General features: G+C 46.5%; 1 protein-coding gene and 1 non-coding gene across 4 annotated transcripts in view; both read left to right on the top strand.

The window, feature by feature from the left end:
• Positions 1 to 19,309, top strand: part of Diaph1 (diaphanous related formin 1) — a 92,022-nt gene extending 72,713 nt beyond the window's left edge. For all 3 annotated transcript variants that reach the window (NM_007858.4, NM_001305980.2, NM_001305981.2), the window contains 10 exons: positions 2,397 to 2,495; positions 6,363 to 6,457; positions 6,635 to 6,736; positions 6,958 to 7,197; positions 7,307 to 7,436; positions 8,306 to 8,430; positions 9,202 to 9,366; positions 9,472 to 9,607; positions 11,273 to 11,359; positions 17,412 to 19,309. In NM_007858.4, the coding sequence (NP_031884.1) occupies positions 2,397 to 2,495; positions 6,363 to 6,457; positions 6,635 to 6,736; positions 6,958 to 7,197; positions 7,307 to 7,436; positions 8,306 to 8,430; positions 9,202 to 9,366; positions 9,472 to 9,607; positions 11,273 to 11,359; positions 17,412 to 17,569 (1,337 nt within the window). In that variant the 3' untranslated portion in view covers positions 17,570 to 19,309. The remainder of the gene's footprint in view (positions 1 to 2,396; positions 2,496 to 6,362; positions 6,458 to 6,634; positions 6,737 to 6,957; positions 7,198 to 7,306; positions 7,437 to 8,305; positions 8,431 to 9,201; positions 9,367 to 9,471; positions 9,608 to 11,272; positions 11,360 to 17,411) is intronic.
• Mir6979 (microRNA 6979) lies at positions 8,250 to 8,305 on the top strand. Its single transcript, NR_105945.1, has one exon. It is a non-coding gene; the product is annotated as a microRNA 6979 (primary transcript).
• Positions 19,310 to 20,884: the final 1,575 nt, after the last annotated feature.

Genomic DNA, 20,884 nt, shown 5'->3' with positions numbered 1-20,884 from the left:
TTATCAAATTACATAGATCCCTACACGTAAAAGATTAGAAATATAAAAATGTAAACCTATTTTAATATGGGCATGGTGGTATATGCCTTTAATCCCAGCACTCAGGAGGCAGAGGCAAGTGGATCTCTGAGTTTGAGGCCACTTTGGTTTACAGAGTAAGTTCTAGGACAGCCAAGACTGTCTCAAAAAACAAAAAGGGGATGGGGAAAAAGGAAAAAGAAAAGAAAATCCCTCACAGACGTGCCCAGCTTTCTTGGATTTTTGTTGATTTCGGATGTAGGCAGGTTGACAACCGAGGCTAGCTGACATAGGCTCATTCCCATAACTTCTAATGGCCCTTATGCAAATGTCATCTTTTCAGTAAGCCATTCTCCATCCACTCACCCAAGGTTTCATCAGTGTCCCTGGCAAACTGAGTCTCTTCCCTGCTTGATTTTCACAACACATATTGTCATCTAACATAATATCTCACTTATTGGCAGACTTAGTCTGTTTCACTTTACTTAGAATGAAGACACATTCTTGTCTTAGCTTTGTTAGTTTGTCTTATTGCCATTGCCTAACACAGCTTATCACAAGTTAAGCTCCCAGTAAGTTGTTGCTGAAGTAATGAGTCTTCATATGTTTAGCATTTTCATTTCTTAAATTGGAACTGCTAGGCCAAAGGGATGAATGGCATCTTTCCTTGTAGTACTGAGCATTGTGCTCTGCTAGTGACTTCCCTACCCAGCCCAAGGGTGATTTTTTTTTGTGTGCCTTTTGTTTTGATTTTATTATTTTTACCATATATAATATTTTATATGTGGTCTAACTATCAAATGGTATAAAAATGGCTTATGTTACTGTATATGCTTATAATCACACTATTTAGAAGACAGAGGCAGGAGGATTGTCGAAAGTTTGAGACCAGTCTGATCTACAGAGTAAGAGTTCTGGGTCAGCCAGGGTTATTTAGTGAAATCTTGTCTCAAAAATGATCAAAAAAGGGGGTTGTGTTCAAAGGCATTCTCCCACTCTTGAGCTCAGATATCCCACTCCTCTACTCAGAAGCAATTGATTGTGTTGGTCTCTTGGCTTTCAGAGCTATTTTTATATGGCTAAAAGCTGATACCACTTTACATTATGCATTTATATCTACCCACTACAGTCTCTTTGCTACAGTGTCGATAACAGTTACGTCTACCCAGTGTGGTTCCTTTTTCCTTTTCTGTGCTCTCTGTTCAGGTTCCTTCAAAGCTGGTCATTTTTAGTAAATTTTGCTATAATTAGCTGTTGAAGAAATAGTAATGAAATAGTTTGCCTATATCCTTGAAGCTCAGAATCAAGATGAGATTTTGAAATGAGATGAGAAAGTCTCCATGCTTAAAGAAACATGGACTTTTAAAAATCAGCATGACACGCAGATATTAAGAAACGTTGAGAAAATATCAAATAAGGTACAGATTACAAATAGAGTGAAAATGGTTTTTATCAAAGCAAAGAGTATGTACACTTTCTGGGGAAGACTTAGTGGGAGAGGGGGGTGAATATACTGCTTCAGTCGTGAAGAGGACCTTGGCAGGCAGGAGCTTAGTGCACCTCTTTTTGTTCAGATTCATCAGTGACTAAGAATCATAGGAGTTGGAGAAATTAAAAACATTTTTATAGGGAGAGCCATGTCCAAGGTGAACTTTGAAAGATAATGAAGCTTTTTAGTGGGCACGAAAGGGTAACTAACTGTAAGAGGCTCTTAGCATAGGGGTTAGAAAGCTACATCAATCACAGAGTGGTTTTGAATGAAGTGTTATTGGAACACAGCCATGCCTTTTATTTATATACTGGCATACAACTATATTTATACTACAGTAGTGGAACTGAAAAATTGAGATGCGGTGGGTAGCTGGAGAGATGAGTCAGCAGTTAAGTGCTCTGGCTGTTCTTCAAGGTGACCTGGGATGGATTCCCAGTTCCCACGTGGCAGCTCACAACTGTCTGTAACTCCAGCTCCAGAGGATCTGACACTATTTTCTAGCTTCCAGGCAGTGCACACACATGGTACACAGACAGACGTGTAGGCAAAATGCTGGTACACATACAGTAAAAATAAATAATTTTTAAAAATTAAGACAGACCATATCAGCTTACAATACCTAAAATATTTACTTTGGTTCTTCACAGAGAGTTAGCTGCTCCCTGTAGGTAGATTCTGTTTAAGGAGGAAACGTATTACTGACCATTGAAGAAATGAAAAGGAGATGTTGGAGCACTTACTTATCGTAGAGTGGCTAATGAGATTAGCTTTGAAGGAGTACAGTTAAAACAGAGGATGGGATGGCCATCCTGCCAGGACAGCTGTGACTCAGTAATGTGGGAGGTGGCTTTATCCCTAACCATGGTTTTCTAATTCCCCTCCCTAGCCAAGAAGGATCAAGAAGGTGGAGAAGAAAAGAAATCTGTTCAAAAGAAGAAAGTAAAAGAGCTGAAAGTGCTGGATTCAAAGACAGCGCAGAATCTCTGTGAGTTATTCTCGTGACCCCAGTGGCTAGCACTGTGCAGCTGTTCCTATAGGGACTTGTGTCCCTGAGTCTAAGATCCCTTGTGTGAAACTCCTCCTGTTAAATTCCTGCTTGACTACTTCAGTAGCACAGCAGGGTAGCAAGTTCCCGCTTGACGTCGAGGAAGCAGGGGAAGAGGTCGGGGTGTGTCTAGTTTAGCGCTAAGACAAGGCGGTCTCAGATTTTAACCTTGGAGTCCCCTGGTTTGTTTTATTTTACTGAGGGGTAGGGGCGGTGGGTGTTGACACGTGACTTTGCTATGGAGCTTAGCTGCCCTTGAACTGGTCTCCTCTTGCTGGGGTTGGGCACCACCATGCCTGGCAGACTTCTTTGATAGTTCTACTCCTGTGTCAGCAGGAAGTCTAGTAGCACAGGGTTCCAGCCTCAGTCTCGGGGCACAACCTTCTGCTTTCTAGTAAGAAATGAGCTGCTGTTGTGGCTTCAGTTAAAACTACAATTATGGGCTGGTGAGATGGCTCAGTGGGTAAGAGCACCCGACTGCTCTTCCGAAGGTCCAGAGTTCAAATCCCACCAACCACATGGTGGTTCACAACCATCTGTAACAAGATCTGACACTCCCTCTTCTGGAGTGTCTGAAGACAGCTACAGTGTACTTACATATAATAAATAAATAAATCTTTTAAAAAAAAAACTACAATTATTTCGAGCAAGGTGAATCTTATACTTGTCAATCAGCAATCCCACAGTATAAGCATTTGATGCCATATTTCTTCTGTTCTGGCTTGCCACCTGACTGAGAACTCTGATTAGTGGAAAATTCTCAGGTTGGAGAGACTTCATATGCTCACAGTAGCAGCTCATATATTAGAGTGCTTCTCCACAAAGATGACATAGTTTCTGTCTGTTTTGTGGTCAGGATCAATGGTTTCTTTCTTCTTGTTCCTTTCGACTATGACTGCACCTCCTTTATTCCGAGAAATACAGATATTAATTATTTGGTCAACAAATATTTGAGAGTCTGGCATGTGACAGGCTCTATTAGATATGTACTTGTCATGTTAATAAATGAAAAAGTACATACATAAGCTCCTTCATGATCTTACAGTTATCATCTTCATATTTTCACATGAGAAAACTAAAGTTCAAATGTTATTTATGACTTGGCCAAAGTCACCCAAGCAAGTATACATACCCATAGGTACACTCAGAATGAGACAGGAAGACAGTAAGGCTTAACACTAGTTCTCTCTCTCTCTCTCTCTCACTCTCACGCACTCTCGCTCTCCCTCTCTCTCCCCCCCCTGCCCTTGCTTTAAATTTTTATTTAACCCAGGCATGATGGTACATAATTTAATCCCAGCATTTGGGCATTTGGGAAGCAGAGACAGGTGGATCTCTGTGTGTTTGAGGGCAGCCTGGTGTATAGTGAGTTCCAAGGGAACCAGAGCTACATAGCTACGGTGCGGTGGGGGTGGGGGTTAGATTGAATACAGAATACATTCTTATTTAGATTCAGCTTTAGGGTTAACAATTTTACACTAAAAAATAAGTTGTATGTGTCCCCCTTGCACAGGAAGGACCACGCTGATCTCTGTACTGCCCAGCTGTAGTCAGAAGCAAGCATGGTTTTTATTATCTTTGACCATATAACTTTGATTAATACTCATAGGTATTGGTAGTTAGAAATCTCTTATAGAGACTAAAGTAATGTTAATCTCTGCTCCTAAGAGTGTGTCTAGGAACATAACACGAGTAATTGTTATTTTAGAAAATGGTAGAAGAAAGACTGACTATCATCCAGGCCATTCTGTTTCCCAGTGGAAAGATGCTAAAGTAGGAAAGGAATCGGGGTCATTCTTGCTCCCACTCCTGAAAGTTCTCACGTTTCCTTTATAAATCTAGGTTCATCCTGTGTAAAATGAAAGGAAAAAAGCTAAGGAGTTGGGGGTTGGATGTCATTTTGCAACAGAGCAGTAGCCTAGCACATCCAAGCCCTGTTTCAGTTCCCCAGAACTGGATGAGGAGAGCATAGAATTAGATTGTTTAGGGTAGGTCAGACTAGGAGGCAGACTAGATGCCTGTGTTCATCCTGAGACTACAAAGCCAACTCAGACAGCTCCTGTTCTCCTGACTTAGGTGTCTGGAGAGAACAGAAAGGAAAACAAAACAGTAGCAGAAGGTAGCTGCAGCCATAAGGCTGCTCTAGAATACCTCGGCCAGCACTTGCAGTAATAAACTTCTACACACGCATGCCACATGAGGAGTGTTGAAGGGCAACACCAGGAGTGTTCTCAAGAAGATGCTGTTAAAACAGGTGTGAAGACCTACCTGTCTAGAAGGAGCTAAGTGAAGGAAAGGGGACTACCTCTCTTCAGGAGGGGTGAGCCCATTTGCATCGATGACTCCATCCAGTCTGGACACTGCAGATTGCTACAGCTCTGGGTGTTACTGTGGAGAGTTTAGTCAGGAACGTGACCATTACAGCCTTGTATCATCTTTGGAAGGCTGCTTTGGTACATGATTTTCGGGCTTAGTTTCTTGAGTAGGAGAAGAATCGGTAGGAAGATGAGCCATCTTAATGTTTTAAACCAGTGAGAGATAATTAGGACCTAAGGCTAAGGTGATGAGGACGAAAAGCAAGGCACAGGATAGACAGACAGAATCCTGGGACTTGGTGGTTGAGGAGATGAAGGACAGTGACACTGGAGTTCTGATTGCTCTGCAAGGTGGAAACCAACATGCTGAGCAAGGCACTGTCACCCAGGGCAGAGTGGCCAGTAGACTTAAGTCACAGATGGCAGGATAGAACCTTTTATGGCACGCACTCACTGACTGCTACCTTTTCCTGCACTACCTTTGTGAGCACAGGATAGGTGAGCATTCTAATAGTGAAATACGGGTACCTGTGTTTTCAGAATGCTGGAAAGGAAAGGGAACACTGGGTCAGAACAGGCTCTTAAGACACTCTTGACTGCATATGCTGCAGGAGAAGGATATTGGGCTCACCTTAAGAGCTGGTCATGGTAATGCACACTCAGGAAGCAGATCTCTGGTTTTTCAGCCAGCCTGGACAAAGCAAGTTCCAAGACAGCCAGGGCTGCACAGAGTCAGATAGCGAAGCCAGGGTGGATGGTGAAGAGATGACTGAGAGAGAGCTGTTTTTATAGAAGATTGGATTTTATGTTTTTGTGTTTTACCTGCACGTATATGTGGTTAGAGCCCGAGGAGGCCCGAGACTCTCCTGAATCTACAGGGAACTGGTGTTACAGATGCTTGTGGGCAGTTGTGAGCTGCCACATGGATGCTGGGAACTAACCCAGGCCTCTACAAGTGTAGCCAATACTTTTAACCACTGAGCCATCTCTCCAGCCCTAACAGAGGACTCTTGATAATATTGAAGAGTCAGATTAGAACATGAGGGAATTGGAAGGACAAGGGTGTGTTTCTTAGAAGTGAACTTGGCTATTTTAAGAATGAGCAGGTCTGGTTGGGGATTGCCTCACAAACACAAAGCCCTGGGTTTTGTCCTCAGTTCTAGTTGGGGTGGGGTGGGGTATTGGAGAGCAGGGAATGAAAAGAATGAGCAGTTCAAGGAAATGGCAGCTTTGTGGGAGAGGGGATCTACCCCAGGTGAGTGGTTCTAATATTCCTGTGAGCACAGTCATACTGTTTGTTGACTGTGCTGAGCTCATCCGTGCTGTGTGGCACGGTATAGTTTGAGTGTGGAAATGGCTGACAGTAGTTCCAGCTCTGAACTCAGGCTCGGATTTGGCTCGGATTTCAACTAGCTGGGCAGAATGGGCTGTCAGGATGGTCTCAGGGGAGGCAGATGAGAAGAACCTATCTTTGTATCTCATTCTCTGGCAGCAATCTTTTTGGGTTCATTCCGCATGCCCTATCAAGAGATAAAGAACGTTATCCTGGAGGTGAATGAGGCTGTTCTCACAGAGTCTATGATCCAGGTAAGTTACCTGGAGGTAAAAGACTCCTGCAGATCTTAAAAGACTGAGGAGTGCCCCCACCTCAGAAGCTGCCCCACCCCCACTCTTCTTCATTGTCACTGGGCAGAGTGTGGGAGTAGAGGCAGTCATGATGATGCTCAGGCTTTCCCCCAACACACAGCATTTACTCTCTTCCAGAACCTCATTAAACAGATGCCAGAGCCAGAGCAGCTAAAGATGCTCTCTGAACTGAAGGAGGAGTACGATGATCTGGCTGAGTCAGAGCAGTTTGGTGTGGTGGTGAGTAAGGCCTGGAGCAGTCACTCCCTTGTCCCTTCCCTCTGGGGACCTGTCTGGTCACTTGCTCCTTGCCTCTTAACCTGTTTTGAATCTTTTAGTCAATCAGTTCTCACCCCCTCCCTCTGGAGCTCTGATCTCCCAGAGGAGGATCGGCCTGTTACCTTTTTTGATGTCTCTCTCTCCATTAGCTCCATAATGGGATTTCTTTTCTTCCTCACTAGATGGGCACAGTGCCCCGCCTTCGGCCTCGCCTCAACGCCATCCTCTTCAAGCTACAGTTCAGTGAGCAAGTTGAGAACATCAAGCCAGAGATCGTGTCTGTCACCGCCGCATGCGAAGAGCTGCGTAAGAGTGAGAACTTCTCCAGCCTCCTGGAGCTCACACTGCTGGTCGGAAACTATATGAATGCGGGCTCCAGGAATGCTGGTGCTTTCGGCTTCAATATCAGCTTCCTTTGTAAGGTGAACCATGGGGCTAGACAGGAGGACAGAGGGAAGGCCACTTGAGCCCAGTAGTGGTCTAAGGTGGTTTGAGGCAAGTCCAGACTAACGGTTGCCCCTTTCCCCACAGCTTCGAGACACCAAGTCTGCAGATCAGAAGATGACTCTGTTGCATTTCTTGGCTGAGTTATGTGAGAATGACCACCCCGAAGTCCTCAAGTTTCCTGATGAGCTTGCCCATGTAGAGAAAGCCAGCAGAGGTAAGGCAGTGTAGGGCAAAGCTAGAAGGTGGTTCTGGGCCAGCAAGATGGCTGAGGTGGGTAAAGGTGCCCGCTTCCAACCCTTCAGTCCCTGGGGCCAACATTGTGGAAGGAGAGAACCAACTCTCACAAGTTGTACACACCCACACATCCACACACAAGTACAAATAAATATAATTTGAAATTTTTTTCTAAAAAAGAAGATGGTCCTGAGCCTAAGAGTCTCTACATGGGGAAAAAAGACACTGCATTCAAGACAGGGTTTCTCTATGTGGCTCTGGCTGTCCTGGAGTTCACTTTGTTGACCAGTCTGGCTTCCAACACTCAGATCTACCTGCTTCTGCCTTTGTCTCTGCCCCTGCCCCTGCCCCTGCCTCCTGAGTGCTGGATCAGAGGTGTACACCACCAATACCTGGGTCTGTTTCTTGGTCTTGGTCTCTTCCTCCCTGGTCCTGGTCTAAGTCTGTAGCATTTGTTAGCAGTGGCCTCACTACCTGAAACTACACAAAACACAAGGTTAGAGTAGGACAGAGCTCTACCCAGCTTCTGTGTTCCTACCCATGTCTCCTTCCGAAACCCTGTTAACCTGAAATAAATGAGACCAAGATCTCAGGGATCCCATGGGTTTTTTTTTTTTCCAAATTAAATGAGGTCTGCTTCTGTTACTATTATACAGTGGGTAAAGCTTGCAAGTTCAGTTAGCAAGTACCCATGCTTTTACTGCGAGGACCAGAGCCAGCGTGAGTCAGGAGGTTCACAGGCTCGAGGAGCACACCTAGAGAAGAAAGGGAGGAGCGTAAGCAGGGCGGCTGGGGGGAGGCGCAGAGACTGAGCTGCTCAGTGCGCGCTTGTGTCTGTCTGGCTCCCAGTCTCTGCTGAGAACCTGCAGAAGAGCTTAGATCAGATGAAGAAGCAGATTGCGGACGTGGAGCGCGATGTTCAGAATTTCCCAGCTGCCACTGACGAGAAGGACAAGTTTGTTGAGAAGATGACCATATCCTTTCTTGGAGGACTTGGCTCTTCCGGGGAATGAGAGTGATCACAGTAGCATCAGTTTTTACCTCTAAATTGTTTTTTATTTCACTAAATACATAGTTTTTAAGCTTATTACAGAAGTAAACCTTACAGATAAGCTGCAGTCTCCAAGTGTCTCTTCTGTCCTGTTCCTGTTATACACAGCTACCTACACTACAAGCCCGAGTCCTTACTCTGTTCCCCATTGCTGTCACGGAGACACCTTTCCACAGAGATAACCACCACCATTTCCTGATTTATACCTCAATGTTTATTTTACACCAAAACTGCACTGCATAACATTTTCTCATGATGTCTCAGCCTTGTTTCTATAGTAATCTATGTAACTTCTATTGTATGGGTAAACCATAGCTTATGGTTTGCCACTATCTTCTTACCAATACTTAGGGTGCTTCTGTTCTGTGTCATGAACAGGACTATATGGTGTACCCTGTGTAGTCTATTGTACGTCTTGAATGATTCTCTGACCTGGGCCTGTTTCTTTAGTTTTTGTTGACCTGGGTCTGTTTCTTTTTGGTTTTTGTTGTTGGTTTGTTTCGTTGGTTGGTTGGGTTTTCAAAACAGGATTTCTCTGTGTAGCTCTGTCTGTCCTGGAATTCTCTCTGTTAACCACATTGGCCCTGAGCATTCAGAGATCTACCTGCCTCTGCTGGGATTTAAAGGTGTGTGCCATCACCACCCCCAGCATGGGCCTGCTTCTTGGTCTTGGTCCTTTACTCCCTGGCTGCACAGCTTTGTGAAGGATGCACAGGAACAGTATAACAAACTACGGATGATGCACTCCAACATGGAGACCCTCTATAAGGAGCTAGGTGACTACTTCGTCTTTGACCCTAAGAAGTTGTCTGTAGAGGAATTCTTTATGGATCTGCACAACTTTAGGAATATGTTTTTGGTGAGCAAGGGGAAACTGCTAATTTTTCGTGGGGTTCCTAATGATCCCTGGTAGGTTTACGTGGTTTCACATGTCCTCCATCTGGTTTCCCCTCCCCTTCTCCAGCAAGCAGTCAAGGAAAACCAGAAGCGCCGGGAAACAGAAGAAAAGATGCGGAGAGCAAAATTAGCCAAGGAGAAGGCAGAAAAAGAGCGACTGGAGAAGCAGCAGAAGCGCGAGCAGCTCATCGACATGAACGCAGGTGACTGTGGGAAGGGTTAGCGCTGGAGGGAAGGCTCAAGCGCTCTCTGTCTGGGTTCTCAGGGCTAAATGGAGCTTGTGACAAATGGCTTTTGGCAGCCTCTGCCTCCAAACTCTGGGTGCTGGATTTTATCGTGGCTTCCTTCCCTCTCCTTTGCTGGGTCGTGGATTGTGTCTTATCACCCTTGTGATCTGAGAATTGCTGCCACACTTTACACTTCACTTCTGCCTGTCAAAACAAAAACAAAAAACATTCCCTGACCTGTTTTCATTCCTGCTGCTAAATATTTTGGGTTTCCAAAATGTTTCCCTGACTCCTCCCATCTTGTAGTAGCTCTCCTTTCCCCCTATTTCACCAATATGCCATTCCTATTACCGCATAGAATGTTGAATGCACACTTGAGATCATAAATGGGTTGAGCTTCTAGAAGGGGGTGAAAAGCTGGCCACTCTTTCTCCAGCAGAAGCATGTCTTTGTTGGAGCATATGGTCTCAATTACTGGCCCTCTGTTTCCTGTCTCTGCTTCTTTCCTGCTGAGGAGTCCCTGCCCCCCACTACTCCTTTGGGCCGCGGAAATACAGTAAATGAAGCGTATGCTGCTCATGGCCCTGAGCTGATCTGTAAGGCCCATAAGCCTCTGATAGTGAGGAGTTCTTGAATCTGTCAAGTCTTAAGTTTGCTGAGCAGAAACAGTAAGGAAGACTAACATGGTTTGCTCCCAGAGGCCCTGAGCATAGTTTCTTGCCTTTATCTTACTTGTGTTTAAGCCACCAACTTTGTACCCATAAAACTGCTAAAATTTATACCAAGTGCTCATCATTTCCCTCCCTGTCTCCCTGGGCCTCCAGGGCTTTACCCTTCGTATATTGTGTAAGATGTAATGGGAGCAAGGTAGAGTCCAAATGACATTTGGGATAAGGGCTATAACCCAGCCGGCAGGTGGCGTAGTGGACCTTACCCTAGTCTAAGTGCCTGGGTCAAGCAAATAAAATGGAATGTAGGTCAGCTGCACTGGTGATATTCAGACAGCAGATGGCGCTGGCAGTTACGAACCCTAGTCTTCAGCTAGTAGCCAACCAGCTCCTTGGGATTTCAGTTTCAGATTTCTCTATCCTGAGCTGTTGCCATGGAAACTGAGCCTGGCTAGAACTGGGATTCTACGTTAACTCTTTGCATTCCAGGCTGGCTGCTTTCAGCTGTCACATGCAGAACTATGTTCAGGAAAATGCAATCACTGGAAGCAGTAGTAACATGAAATTCAGTCTTGACCAGTGGGCTCTCTTCCTTTAACCCTCCTGAAGCCCAAGCCCACAGTCGTTGATGCAGACTGGAGTGAAACACTGAGATTGATAACAGTTATAATAGTTGTGTCCCCCACCCCCACCCCCAAACGCCCAATTCTTCTTACTTAGCCCAGGCTAGCTTCAAACTTCACATCTTCCTGTTTCTACCTCCCAAGTACTAGGATTACAGACATAGTCGCTTTGCCTGGCATAGCTGCCTTTTGTTTTATACCATGGTCTCTGCTTACTCAGACCTTGAGCTCTCAGGCAGTGTACAGGGGGTGGGAAAGGCCACACAGCAGCCATGCATTTCTTGTGCACTTTGACATTTGCTATGCTGGTCTGGCTGAAAAATTGACTCCTCTGTCTTTGTTCATCACAGAGGGGGATGAGACAGGTGTGATGGACAGTCTTCTAGAAGCTCTGCAGTCAGGGGCAGCATTCCGACGGAAGAGAGGGCCCCGGCAGGGTAAGTAAACAAATGGACCCCAATTAGTTGGATATTGGGGGGGCGGGGTTGCAGGGCTGAAGAATAAAGGGATGCTCCAAGTTTAGGAACTTCCCATTTCCATACACTGCATTGTCTAGGCCTCTCTCTCACATTAGAAAGTCCTCACTAGGACCCTTTGGAGGCCTAGACGTCATGGCTTCTTTGTATCAGAGAAAAACAGCAGCTACAGCAGCAGCAGCAGCAGCAGCATTATGACAGGTGCAGCTTGGCAGAGGCTCGGTAGACATTAGATAGGAGCTTCACTTGGAAACTGCTGCAGAGAGAGGATGGGCTGGGTACAGTAGAGTCTCTGGAACCCTAGCCAAAGGTGCAGATTATGCAAGCCTGTATACACTCCGTTTCCTGGCCCAAAGATTTGCTGTGATTCTTTTGTAATATCTGGCTGCCTCTTTCTGCTTATACTCCAAATACTCAGGAAGATTTCCTTCCGAGAGCTCCCCTGGATGTGCCCTAAGCCCTTTCTTAAACAAACAAAAATCCCTGGTTACAGCTCGTCCATTACATGGCAATTACTGAGTGCAGGGTGTCAAAAGGGAGGAGAAGTAGGTATCAGTTTTACAGATAGACCTTTGTATGGCAAGCACAGCTAAGGGAACTCCTTTGGTTCTTAGTTTTTGTAAAGGTTCTCACAGCCCTGTTTCCTACCTAGCAAAAGTACCATGCATCTCACTGTGCTGTCTTCCCTGACCTTGACTAAGCTTCAGACACTGGAGGGGAATTCCCTGTTAAGCTTCTTCCTGTGGGATTGAAGTGGAGACCCAGATGCTTCCTGTGCAGGCTGCTGGGGGTGCCCCTGTCTCTGCTGCTATCCTAGGAAAAACCAGGCTTGGTGGTAGAGAAAAGAGGGTTTTATCAGCGCTACCTTTTCAGTAGAGAATATGAAGTAGTCAGAGTACTGTCTCCCAGTTAGAAAGACAATGGTAGGGGACTTTTAGAAAATACTGAAATTAAAAGATGTTGAAAACAAGGATTGCATAGTTTAAGTCAGCCTCAGTTTATAGTCTCATTTTTCTGATCTGGTTTGCTAGGCTCAACAAATAACTGGGAGACTCTCATTAAGACTTTTCCAGTTACTCTGGAGAGCTTTTTACACTTGGGTTTCACCTCAGCTAAAGTAATGTAGCCTCAGATATAACACAAGGCTAGGCATCACAGTAGCATGCCAAGGAGTTAGGCTCTTTTCTTAGAAGAGAAAGGCTGCAATTTCGAAGGCCTTAATTTTCAAAGTACTAAGGCTCCAGGGGTTGAAAGTGCCCTCCAGGGATGCTGGACTCAGCTGTTCCACTCTTTGTCTGGATCTGTCTGACTGTTTTCATGAGGAGTAGTTCTCACCATTCCTAATGCTGCGACACTTTAATATAGTTCCTCATGTTGTGCTGATTCCCAACCATAAAATTATTTTTGTTACTACTTCATGACTGTAATTTTGCGACTGTTATGAGTTATAATGTAAATATCTGATATGCAGGATGTCTGGTATGTGACCCCCAAATAGGTCAAGACCCATAGGTTGAGAACTGCTGCTCGTGACCAAGTGCTGAGAGCCAGAAAAGCAGAGGCACTGGCAGGCTTATCTGCCTCGCATTCTTTCCCTTCCCAGAGGCAGCTGTCTCTATTCAGAGACACTAGCTTTTCCCCTAGGGTCTCCGGGAATGTGTAAGTCTTCTAGTCTCTGGAGACATGAAGGAGTGACCCGATACAAAGATCCATTGAGGAGTTGGAAGAGGAACTTTACTGTTAGGGCTGTTCATTAAAAGTAACATGTAAATTGCTACAGTCTGCAGGGTGTGGAAGAACAATGGCCTGAGTGTCAAGGGGAAGAATCCATGTGACTGTATTAGAGCTCCATTTCCAGCTGTGGTTGAGTCAGCTTGTGGTTTTAATGATTCAGCTTTATCTCCAAGCCTGCACTGCATGCAGGCCACTGACATACTAGAATGAAAGTCGAGACAGGCATCTGTCTCTCTGGAGTCTTCCTTCAGCCGTCTCCCAGCTTCCTTGTAAGCTCCTTACTGCTACTTGAGGTCTGTGTTAGAGCCTTGATAAACCTAAAGGCCCTAATAGTGGTTAGCATCCACTCTGCTCATAGGTAGGAGGAGTTAAGACCCCACTCCTAAGGTCTTGTCCAAGACAGGGATAAAGCCAGAACTGTGTCCTGATTTTGTGAATCCAAATCCAGGACTCTTTCCGTTAAGCCTGCATTATTAGATGGGGAAATGCCCCTCTATCCAGGCCAGAAAACTCTGGCCTAGGACATTACAACCAGTGTTCTGGAGGTGGTAAACTGTACCAGGGAGGTCTGACAAACCCCCTTGTCTGAAAAGAGGAGTCCTTTATCACTACTCTCCCCAATTCTGTAAAAATAGGACAGGAGGTATAATTAGGGTAGTTTGAGACATGGATGAGTTATTTAGGATGATAATGGCTGTCCCATCTGTCCCAGTTTCCTCTTCCCTGAGGAAGCTTATTAACAAGAACACTTCCTCTTTAGTGGTTGTTCATAGCTTGTGTCTCAGGACTTTTTTTTTTTTTCTTGAACCATTACCGTTTTCTAACTGAGCTGAGCTCTTAGTGTTACTCAGCGGGGTTTACTTACATGCTTCTCGTGCTCACCTATCTTCTCGGAGTTCAGCTTTGACCATTTCTCACACCCAAATATGAGGGTCCATTCTCCTAGTTAGTAATTGTTCCAGATCCTACACAGTCAAACACTGACTAGGTTCTGTGGCTACTGTAAGTACTCAGTAGTCTTACAGAGGGAGGAAGTCAGTTTCCTGATTATGAAAGATGACTATGGAGATAGATCAGAAACTGGGATGCTGGGCTTCCCTCGGTTCTTTTCATCAGTTTAGAACAAAGACTTTCTCATTTTTGATTTCGTGTCCATTCCTAGTGTACCTACTTTCAAGGATTAAAGGGGCAATTGTGCTGTTTTCTCTGTCTGCTGTATTCCCCTGGGTCTTAGGACACATGTAATAAATCAGAAGTCTGTAAGTAGAGATATCCTGAAACACGGCTGCATCAGGTACAGCAGGGAGTCTTAGAGGAAGCAGCAACTTATGACTTGCCGCCCTGGAAGTCTTAACTGCCGTGTTGCTCCGAGGCAGCTGTTGAGTTTTGAGTCAGCAGTTGCTTCAGTTCATTCACTCGAGTTAGACGGATGTGCACATGTGCACATGTATAAGACGGCCGCCGTTTTCTGTGCTTTAGAAAAGAGTAGAAAGGGAACACATATGAGGAGAGATGGGAAAGGAAAGCAGGAAAAGCCCACACATCTCCTCTTACATCAGAGCCTACGGCAATGGTTTGTTTCCAGAGTTCAGTGTCTAACTTGGTGTAGCTCTGAGGGTGTAGGTACCTTACACACACACACACACACACACACACACACACACACACACACACACACACACCCCACACACACACACCCCTCTACCTGTGATCTGCTTCTAGATACACCCATATACTGTCAGCAGGATGTTCTGTTCTCTCTCCTCTTGGTAGATAACCCTTTGTGCCCTTGGGAAGAGGAGGCTGAGGCTGAGGAAGAGACCTCTAACTTGGTATCCGTGGTCGGATTGTGTGCTCCCTGGGGGCAGCCTCTGCTTGTGTGGAAACAGGAGCTCTGGGGCATGGCTCTATGCTGAGACTGCTCGCCCTGGAGAAGGCTTGGACTCTCTTACCTGGTTTGGCTTCCGCCTACCTAAAGCTTTTTGCTAGCCCAAAGCAATCCTCTCTGGACTCTTCCTGCTCATGTGCGGAGTCATTAGGGAGTGCTGGGCTTGGTTCTTTGAGGCTTAGTCACTGCTTTCTTCACTCCAGCCCTTTCTAGGTCCCAGGAAGATTCTTTGTGGGGTTTTTTTTGGTTTGGTTTGGTTTTTTGGGGTTTTTTTTTTGGTGGTTGTTTTTGTTTTTTGAGATGGTTTCACTTTGTAGCTCTTGCTGTTCTGGAAGTCTCCATGTAAACGAGGCTGGCCTGAAACTCAAAGAGCCTGCTTCAGACTCCCAAATACTGAGACTAACAGTGTGGGCTGTTACCCCAAGCTTTTGCTATTGTTTTTTATGTAACCATTCTTAGATACACAGTTTGGGATTGTGCAAAATTGTTCGACTGTCACCATTGTTTCAGAATATTTTTTTCATCTCCAAAAAAACTCCATATCCATTAGCAGTTACTTTTTAACGTCCACATAAAAGTTGTGCACATCCTTATGGAGTATCTAAGGGTGTTTCAGTGCATGCACAAACTGAGATGGTCAAATAAAGGTAACCCTCTCCTTCTCTGGTAAGTAGCAGGAACTTGATTCTCCCCTCCAACGGTCCCTGGCATTAAACTTTTAAATTTTTATTCCGGGTGGGTACTGACATAAACTTGTTTTTATTTAAAATGTATGTGTGTGAGCCGGGCGTGGTGGCACACGCCTTTAATCCCAGCACTCTGGAGGCAGAGGCAGGCGGATTTCTGAGTTCAAGGCCAGACTGGTCTACAGAGTGAGTTCCAGGACAGCCAGGGCTATACAGAGAAACCCTGTCTCCAAAACAACAACAAAAAAACAAAAACAAAAACAAAATAATAATAAAACATAAAATGTATGTGTGTGTTTGTTCATGCACACACACATGTCCATGGCTTGCCACTGTGCTTGGAGTCTAGTACTTACTCTCCCTGAGCCATCTCACCAGCCCCTGACATGAGCTTTAGTTTGAAGCTTAAAAACTTTGTGAGAACAAGGGGTATTTGTTCCCTGTGTCTGTATTTGATTATTTAGAAATTTTGAGACAGGATCTCATAGCTGAGGCTAGCTTCTAAGTATGCTGGCCTTAACCTAAGAATTCTCTTGCCTCAGCCTCCCAAGTGCTGGGATTACAGGTGTGGACCACCATGCTATTTTTTCTTGTTACTCCATCTTCTATCTCTGTGAACTTCCCCAAGCTGGGCATTCACAAGAATCAATTTATAGCATATATGCCATTTTATGTCTGGCTTTGAAAACCCAAGGTTGCTAGGTATATAAGTAGTCTGTGCATGCTGCTAAAGGGGCGTGGTGGTCATCACGAGGTGGGCACGGTCCTAAGGAGCTAGCTGTCTTCCTGATGATGCTGAGGTCTGAAATACGGATTCATAAAGGAACAGGAGAGACTTTGGCTGAGATTTCTTTCTAGGATTTCCCTCTTTGTTATCCTTGGCTTTCTCTGATGTACTTTTTTTTTTCTATCTTTTCACTACATATGTTGTACACATACATGGTACACATTGAAGAGGTGAGAAAGAGGCAGGCATGTGGACCTTGGTTGTTGGAGAAACGCATGGGAGTGAGGTGTGCATGTGATGACAGTTAGTGGCTACACCCCTCTTTGCAAGAATCCCTCCAAGCCAACTAAAGCTGCCTATTGCTAGAGCAGGCCTTCCTGCAGCAGCCTTAGAGTTTTACCTATGAGCTTTCTGTGGAGTGCCTACAAAATAACAATACTGTTTGGTTAGCTTTAACATATTTCATTCCAGCAAATCTAAAGAAGAAAGTGGACTACTGTTTCTCTTGATACACAGCCAACACTTGAACCAGCTCTTCTTTTTTTAAGATGTATTTTTATTTTATATTTATGAGTGTTTTGCATACATTTATGCAGATGCATCCTATGCATTCCAGGTGCCCAGTGAGGCCAGAAAAGGGCACTGAGTTCCCTGGAACACAAGTGACAGATGGTAGTGAGTTGCCATACAGGTGCTGGGAACCAAACCCAGGTCCTCTGCAAGAGCAGCCAGTATTCCTAACTGCTGGGCCATCTCCCCAGCCCTTCAAGTCCTGTTCTGTCTAGCTGTATTCAAACCTTCATAATTGCCCCCAAAGGTATATTTTATGTTGAGTCTTTGTCCCTGCCTCTGACAAGGACTCAGAACCAGACAAGGCAGCCACAATTGCATGGCTTCTGGCTAAACACCTGCTTTAGAACTGTAAAGAGATTAGAAACCAGGCCTTCTGTGGATGGAGTCTCATGTCTTCTCTTGCAGTCAACAGGAAGGCTGGGTGTGCAGTCACATCTCTGCTAGCCTCGGAGCTGACCAAGGATGATGCCATGGCTCCTGGTCCTGTTAAGGTACCCAAGAAAAGTGAAGGAGTCCCCACAATCCTGGAAGAAGCCAAGGAGCTGGTTGGCCGTGCAAGCTAAGCTGGGCTTTATGGCCATTGCTGCTCCTAGGCGAAGCCCAGACTGTCGACCTGCAGCATGGGCCTAAATGGTCAAGGAGATAGTGGCCACTCCACCACCTGACCCTGTCTTTCTGTCTGGCCTGCTGCTCTCTGAACACCACATACAGCTTCAGCTGCCTGGAGGCCAAAAGGAAGGGGCAGTGTAGGAGTGGCCTGAGCCCAGCCCAGCCAGCCCTGGCTGTTGTATTACCAAAGCAGGGTCCGTGTTTGCTGCCTTAACCCTGTCTCCTCTATGTTACCCAGAGGTCCTGGTCTCAGACAGAACCCAGCCTGCTTTCTCAGCCCCACTCTCTAGTGGGCCTTCCCTAGGTCAATCTTGCTGCATTTGTGCTTTTCTTTTGTGGTTTCTCTGGCCCTGAGAATAGCATGGGACTTGTGAACCTTTGGGCTAGGTCTTTTCACTGCTGTCACCTCTGCTTTTCCTCCTGGCAATTATTTATTACTAGTGCTGTGGCATTGGGAGCTGCTTCTGCAAAAGCAGGAAGCAAATCCCACCCTTACCCCACCTTCCTGGGAAAGGTCTCCCGGGCAAAGGGTCTCAACCACTCTCCCCATTCGTTCCACTGTGGCCCAGGTCTGAGCCATAGGCAGGTAGCTAGGGCATAGTGACAGCGTGGGGTCTGCCCCCTGCCCGCTGCCATGCTTTATGCCCTTGCCTCCCTGGTCCCTCTGCACCAGCCCCCTCACCTCCACCCTGCAACTGAGCCCTGCTCCCCCATGCCTTCCCCAGAGCTTTGGTGCATCCATTTGGAGTGTGGGCTGTAGTGTGACCGTCCCAACACCTCACCCCCTCCATCCAAGGGATTGGGAGGTGGAGCCTCCTGGCTGAGAAATTGTTTTGCAAATGGATCTATTTTTATATGAAAAAAAATTTTTTAAGAAAAATAACTTTGGTCCCCTTCCCCCTCCATAATAAAAGAGGCTTTGATGGTAGGGTCAAGCATTCCTGGGGTCGGTCAGTCCTGAACATGGCCTAAATATTGATCCCATTCCTCAAGACTAAATCGTGAGGCCAAGGCAGACCCTTCCCTAGTCAGTTCTGAGGCAAGAGAGATTTCTCTGGGTGGGCTGGGCCACACCATAGGGTAGCAAGATGCTGTGTTTTCATGAATGTATTAAATTATCAAGCCAAACGTGCAGATGCTGGGCGGACGTGGAGAAGTGGCCCAGGGTGCCTGCTCCCCATATGAACAGTGAGCCCGACTGGGTGGTCCACACTGCAGGAAGCACAGGTTCTCTGGCTGAGGGTCACTGTGTGGCCTCCTCCGAGGCCCCTTTGAGCTTCCCCTCCAAGGCGACAGAGAAGGAAGGACACTGTCCGGGCTTGACACTGAATTGGAGTTGCCAGAGCATGGGGGAGTTAGGGCACACAAGGGCCAGTACAGGGGGCCTTGTGGCCAGGGATGATTGATTGGGATGCTAGAACTTGTGTCCAAAGGAACAGTGGAAGCTCCTGGGCTACGTCCTGGGAAGACTGAAGTAGGGGTTGGCTCTTCCCTGAGCTGCCACCTTGCTCGCTGACATCTGGGGCTTTGACCCTTTTCTTTTTTTAATCACTTTTGCTAAAATGCATTTAATTAAAAAAATTTTTAAGTAGAGGGGATAAAATGCAAACCCCTTGCCTCTTGGGCTTTTGGGATGTCATCACCTCCAGTTTGATGGATTTGTTTCCAACTGTCAATAAAGCATTGAAACAGAATCTCCCTCTAGCCTCCTTTGTAAAATTCTGCACTGGTTCTTTTCACACGAGTGGTCTGGGCTTCTCTTTGGTGCTTTCCCACTCTGTTGTTGACCTGTCAAGTCAGGCAGAAGCTAACCAGTCCAGCAGTGGAGCTTGGGCATGGCTCAGCTCCATGGTGGTTTCTGTGAGTGGCAGCCCCCGTACAGGGCTGTTTTCCTCTTTTCTTCCAGCTGCTTCCATTGTGACCCTTAGGCTTGGGGTCCTAATTTTAGCTCACCTCCAACTTCCCACTCCCCTAGCTCCTCCAGATGCCACAGTTTTCTGGCCAGTACCAATGTCCTCCATCCCCACCGAGTTAAAGGTGCTTAACCCTGGCACTGGAATCCTGAGCCTGCCCAACCTGGATCAGAAGTCAGCCCAGAGACACCAGAGGACTTGGCCACTAAGCTATGCTTGTTCAAGCAAGTTGTAACCTCAATAGACACAGTGAGCAGACCCATGGGGAACAGGAAGGGCCCTTGGACAGCCCTGTGCTAGAAATAAAACCCTTTTAAATAGCCCCTGGGCCCGCACAGCTGCCTCATATGGCAAAGGAAGAGATGGTGGGGTGGTTACCTGCCTTGAAACCCTAGAGGCTGTCCATTTCCGCTCATCTTTTGGTGCCCACATACCAATTAGGAGACCAGCCACAGCTGCTCTTTGCCCTACCGTCTGCTTCCTTGCCCGGAATAGAACCCAGGCACTCAGTACCCCGCCCTTCCAACACCAGGCTCTGAGAAAACCCTCTCAGCAACCTCACACACCACCACCCTTCCCACGCAAAGTCAAAGTCGCCTGGAAGGTTTGGTTTCCATGGCAACAGACCAGGAGGCGGCAGAGCTGGTAACCAGAATCCGAGGGAAAGAGCTCAGAAACTGCTCTTCCGGCTCTCTTGATGGACATGCCCTCACTAACCCTCCCGAAAACCTGTGGGTCTGGGTCTGTCCTCCGGATCAACCGTCCTGCCTCCAGGAGCTGCAGGAACCTAGGAGTCAGATTAGCCGCGCTGGGAGGGGGACCGAAGCCATCTCCTTGTGCCATCCCCTTCAATTCGACTTTGCTGCTATATAAAGAACGTGAAAGCAAGTTTCACTTAGAGAAACTGAGGCCCTGGGTAGGGAACTCGATATTCTGAAAATGGTCTCCCGGGCACTCATTCCTGCTGTTCCTCAGACCTCTAGGCAGCTGCAAGGGAGGAGGGGTAGGCAAAGGAGAATCCATCCTCTGGATCAGCCCCCTCCTATAGCTGAAGGGAGGTAGCTAGTGGGGAAGGGGCGGGAACTAGGAAAAACTCCCCAGCGCCCTCCCACCCCCACTCACGCTCCTGCTCCCCCGCCCCCTCCCTTCCATGCAGGGTCTCCTTTTTCTGCCTGGAGACAGCCCTGAGAATAAATCTGCACTCAGTTGCGCACGCATTCAAGCTCCCCACCCCCACAATGGACTCTCCAGCGATACCGCCAGCGCATACTGATCCACAAGCACCATTACAGTTCATCACATACTATTAGAGACGCCAGGGAATCTGAAACATGCACTCCATATTGGACAGTCAGA

Source organism: Mus musculus, chromosome 18 (genome assembly GCF_000001635.26).
Source record: "Mus musculus strain C57BL/6J chromosome 18, GRCm38.p6 C57BL/6J".
In the NCBI taxonomy this organism is placed as follows: domain Eukaryota; kingdom Metazoa; phylum Chordata; class Mammalia; order Rodentia; family Muridae; genus Mus; species Mus musculus.
The sequence above is the reverse complement of the archived record's forward strand: the minus strand, read 5'-3'. Positions and strand labels throughout refer to the sequence as shown.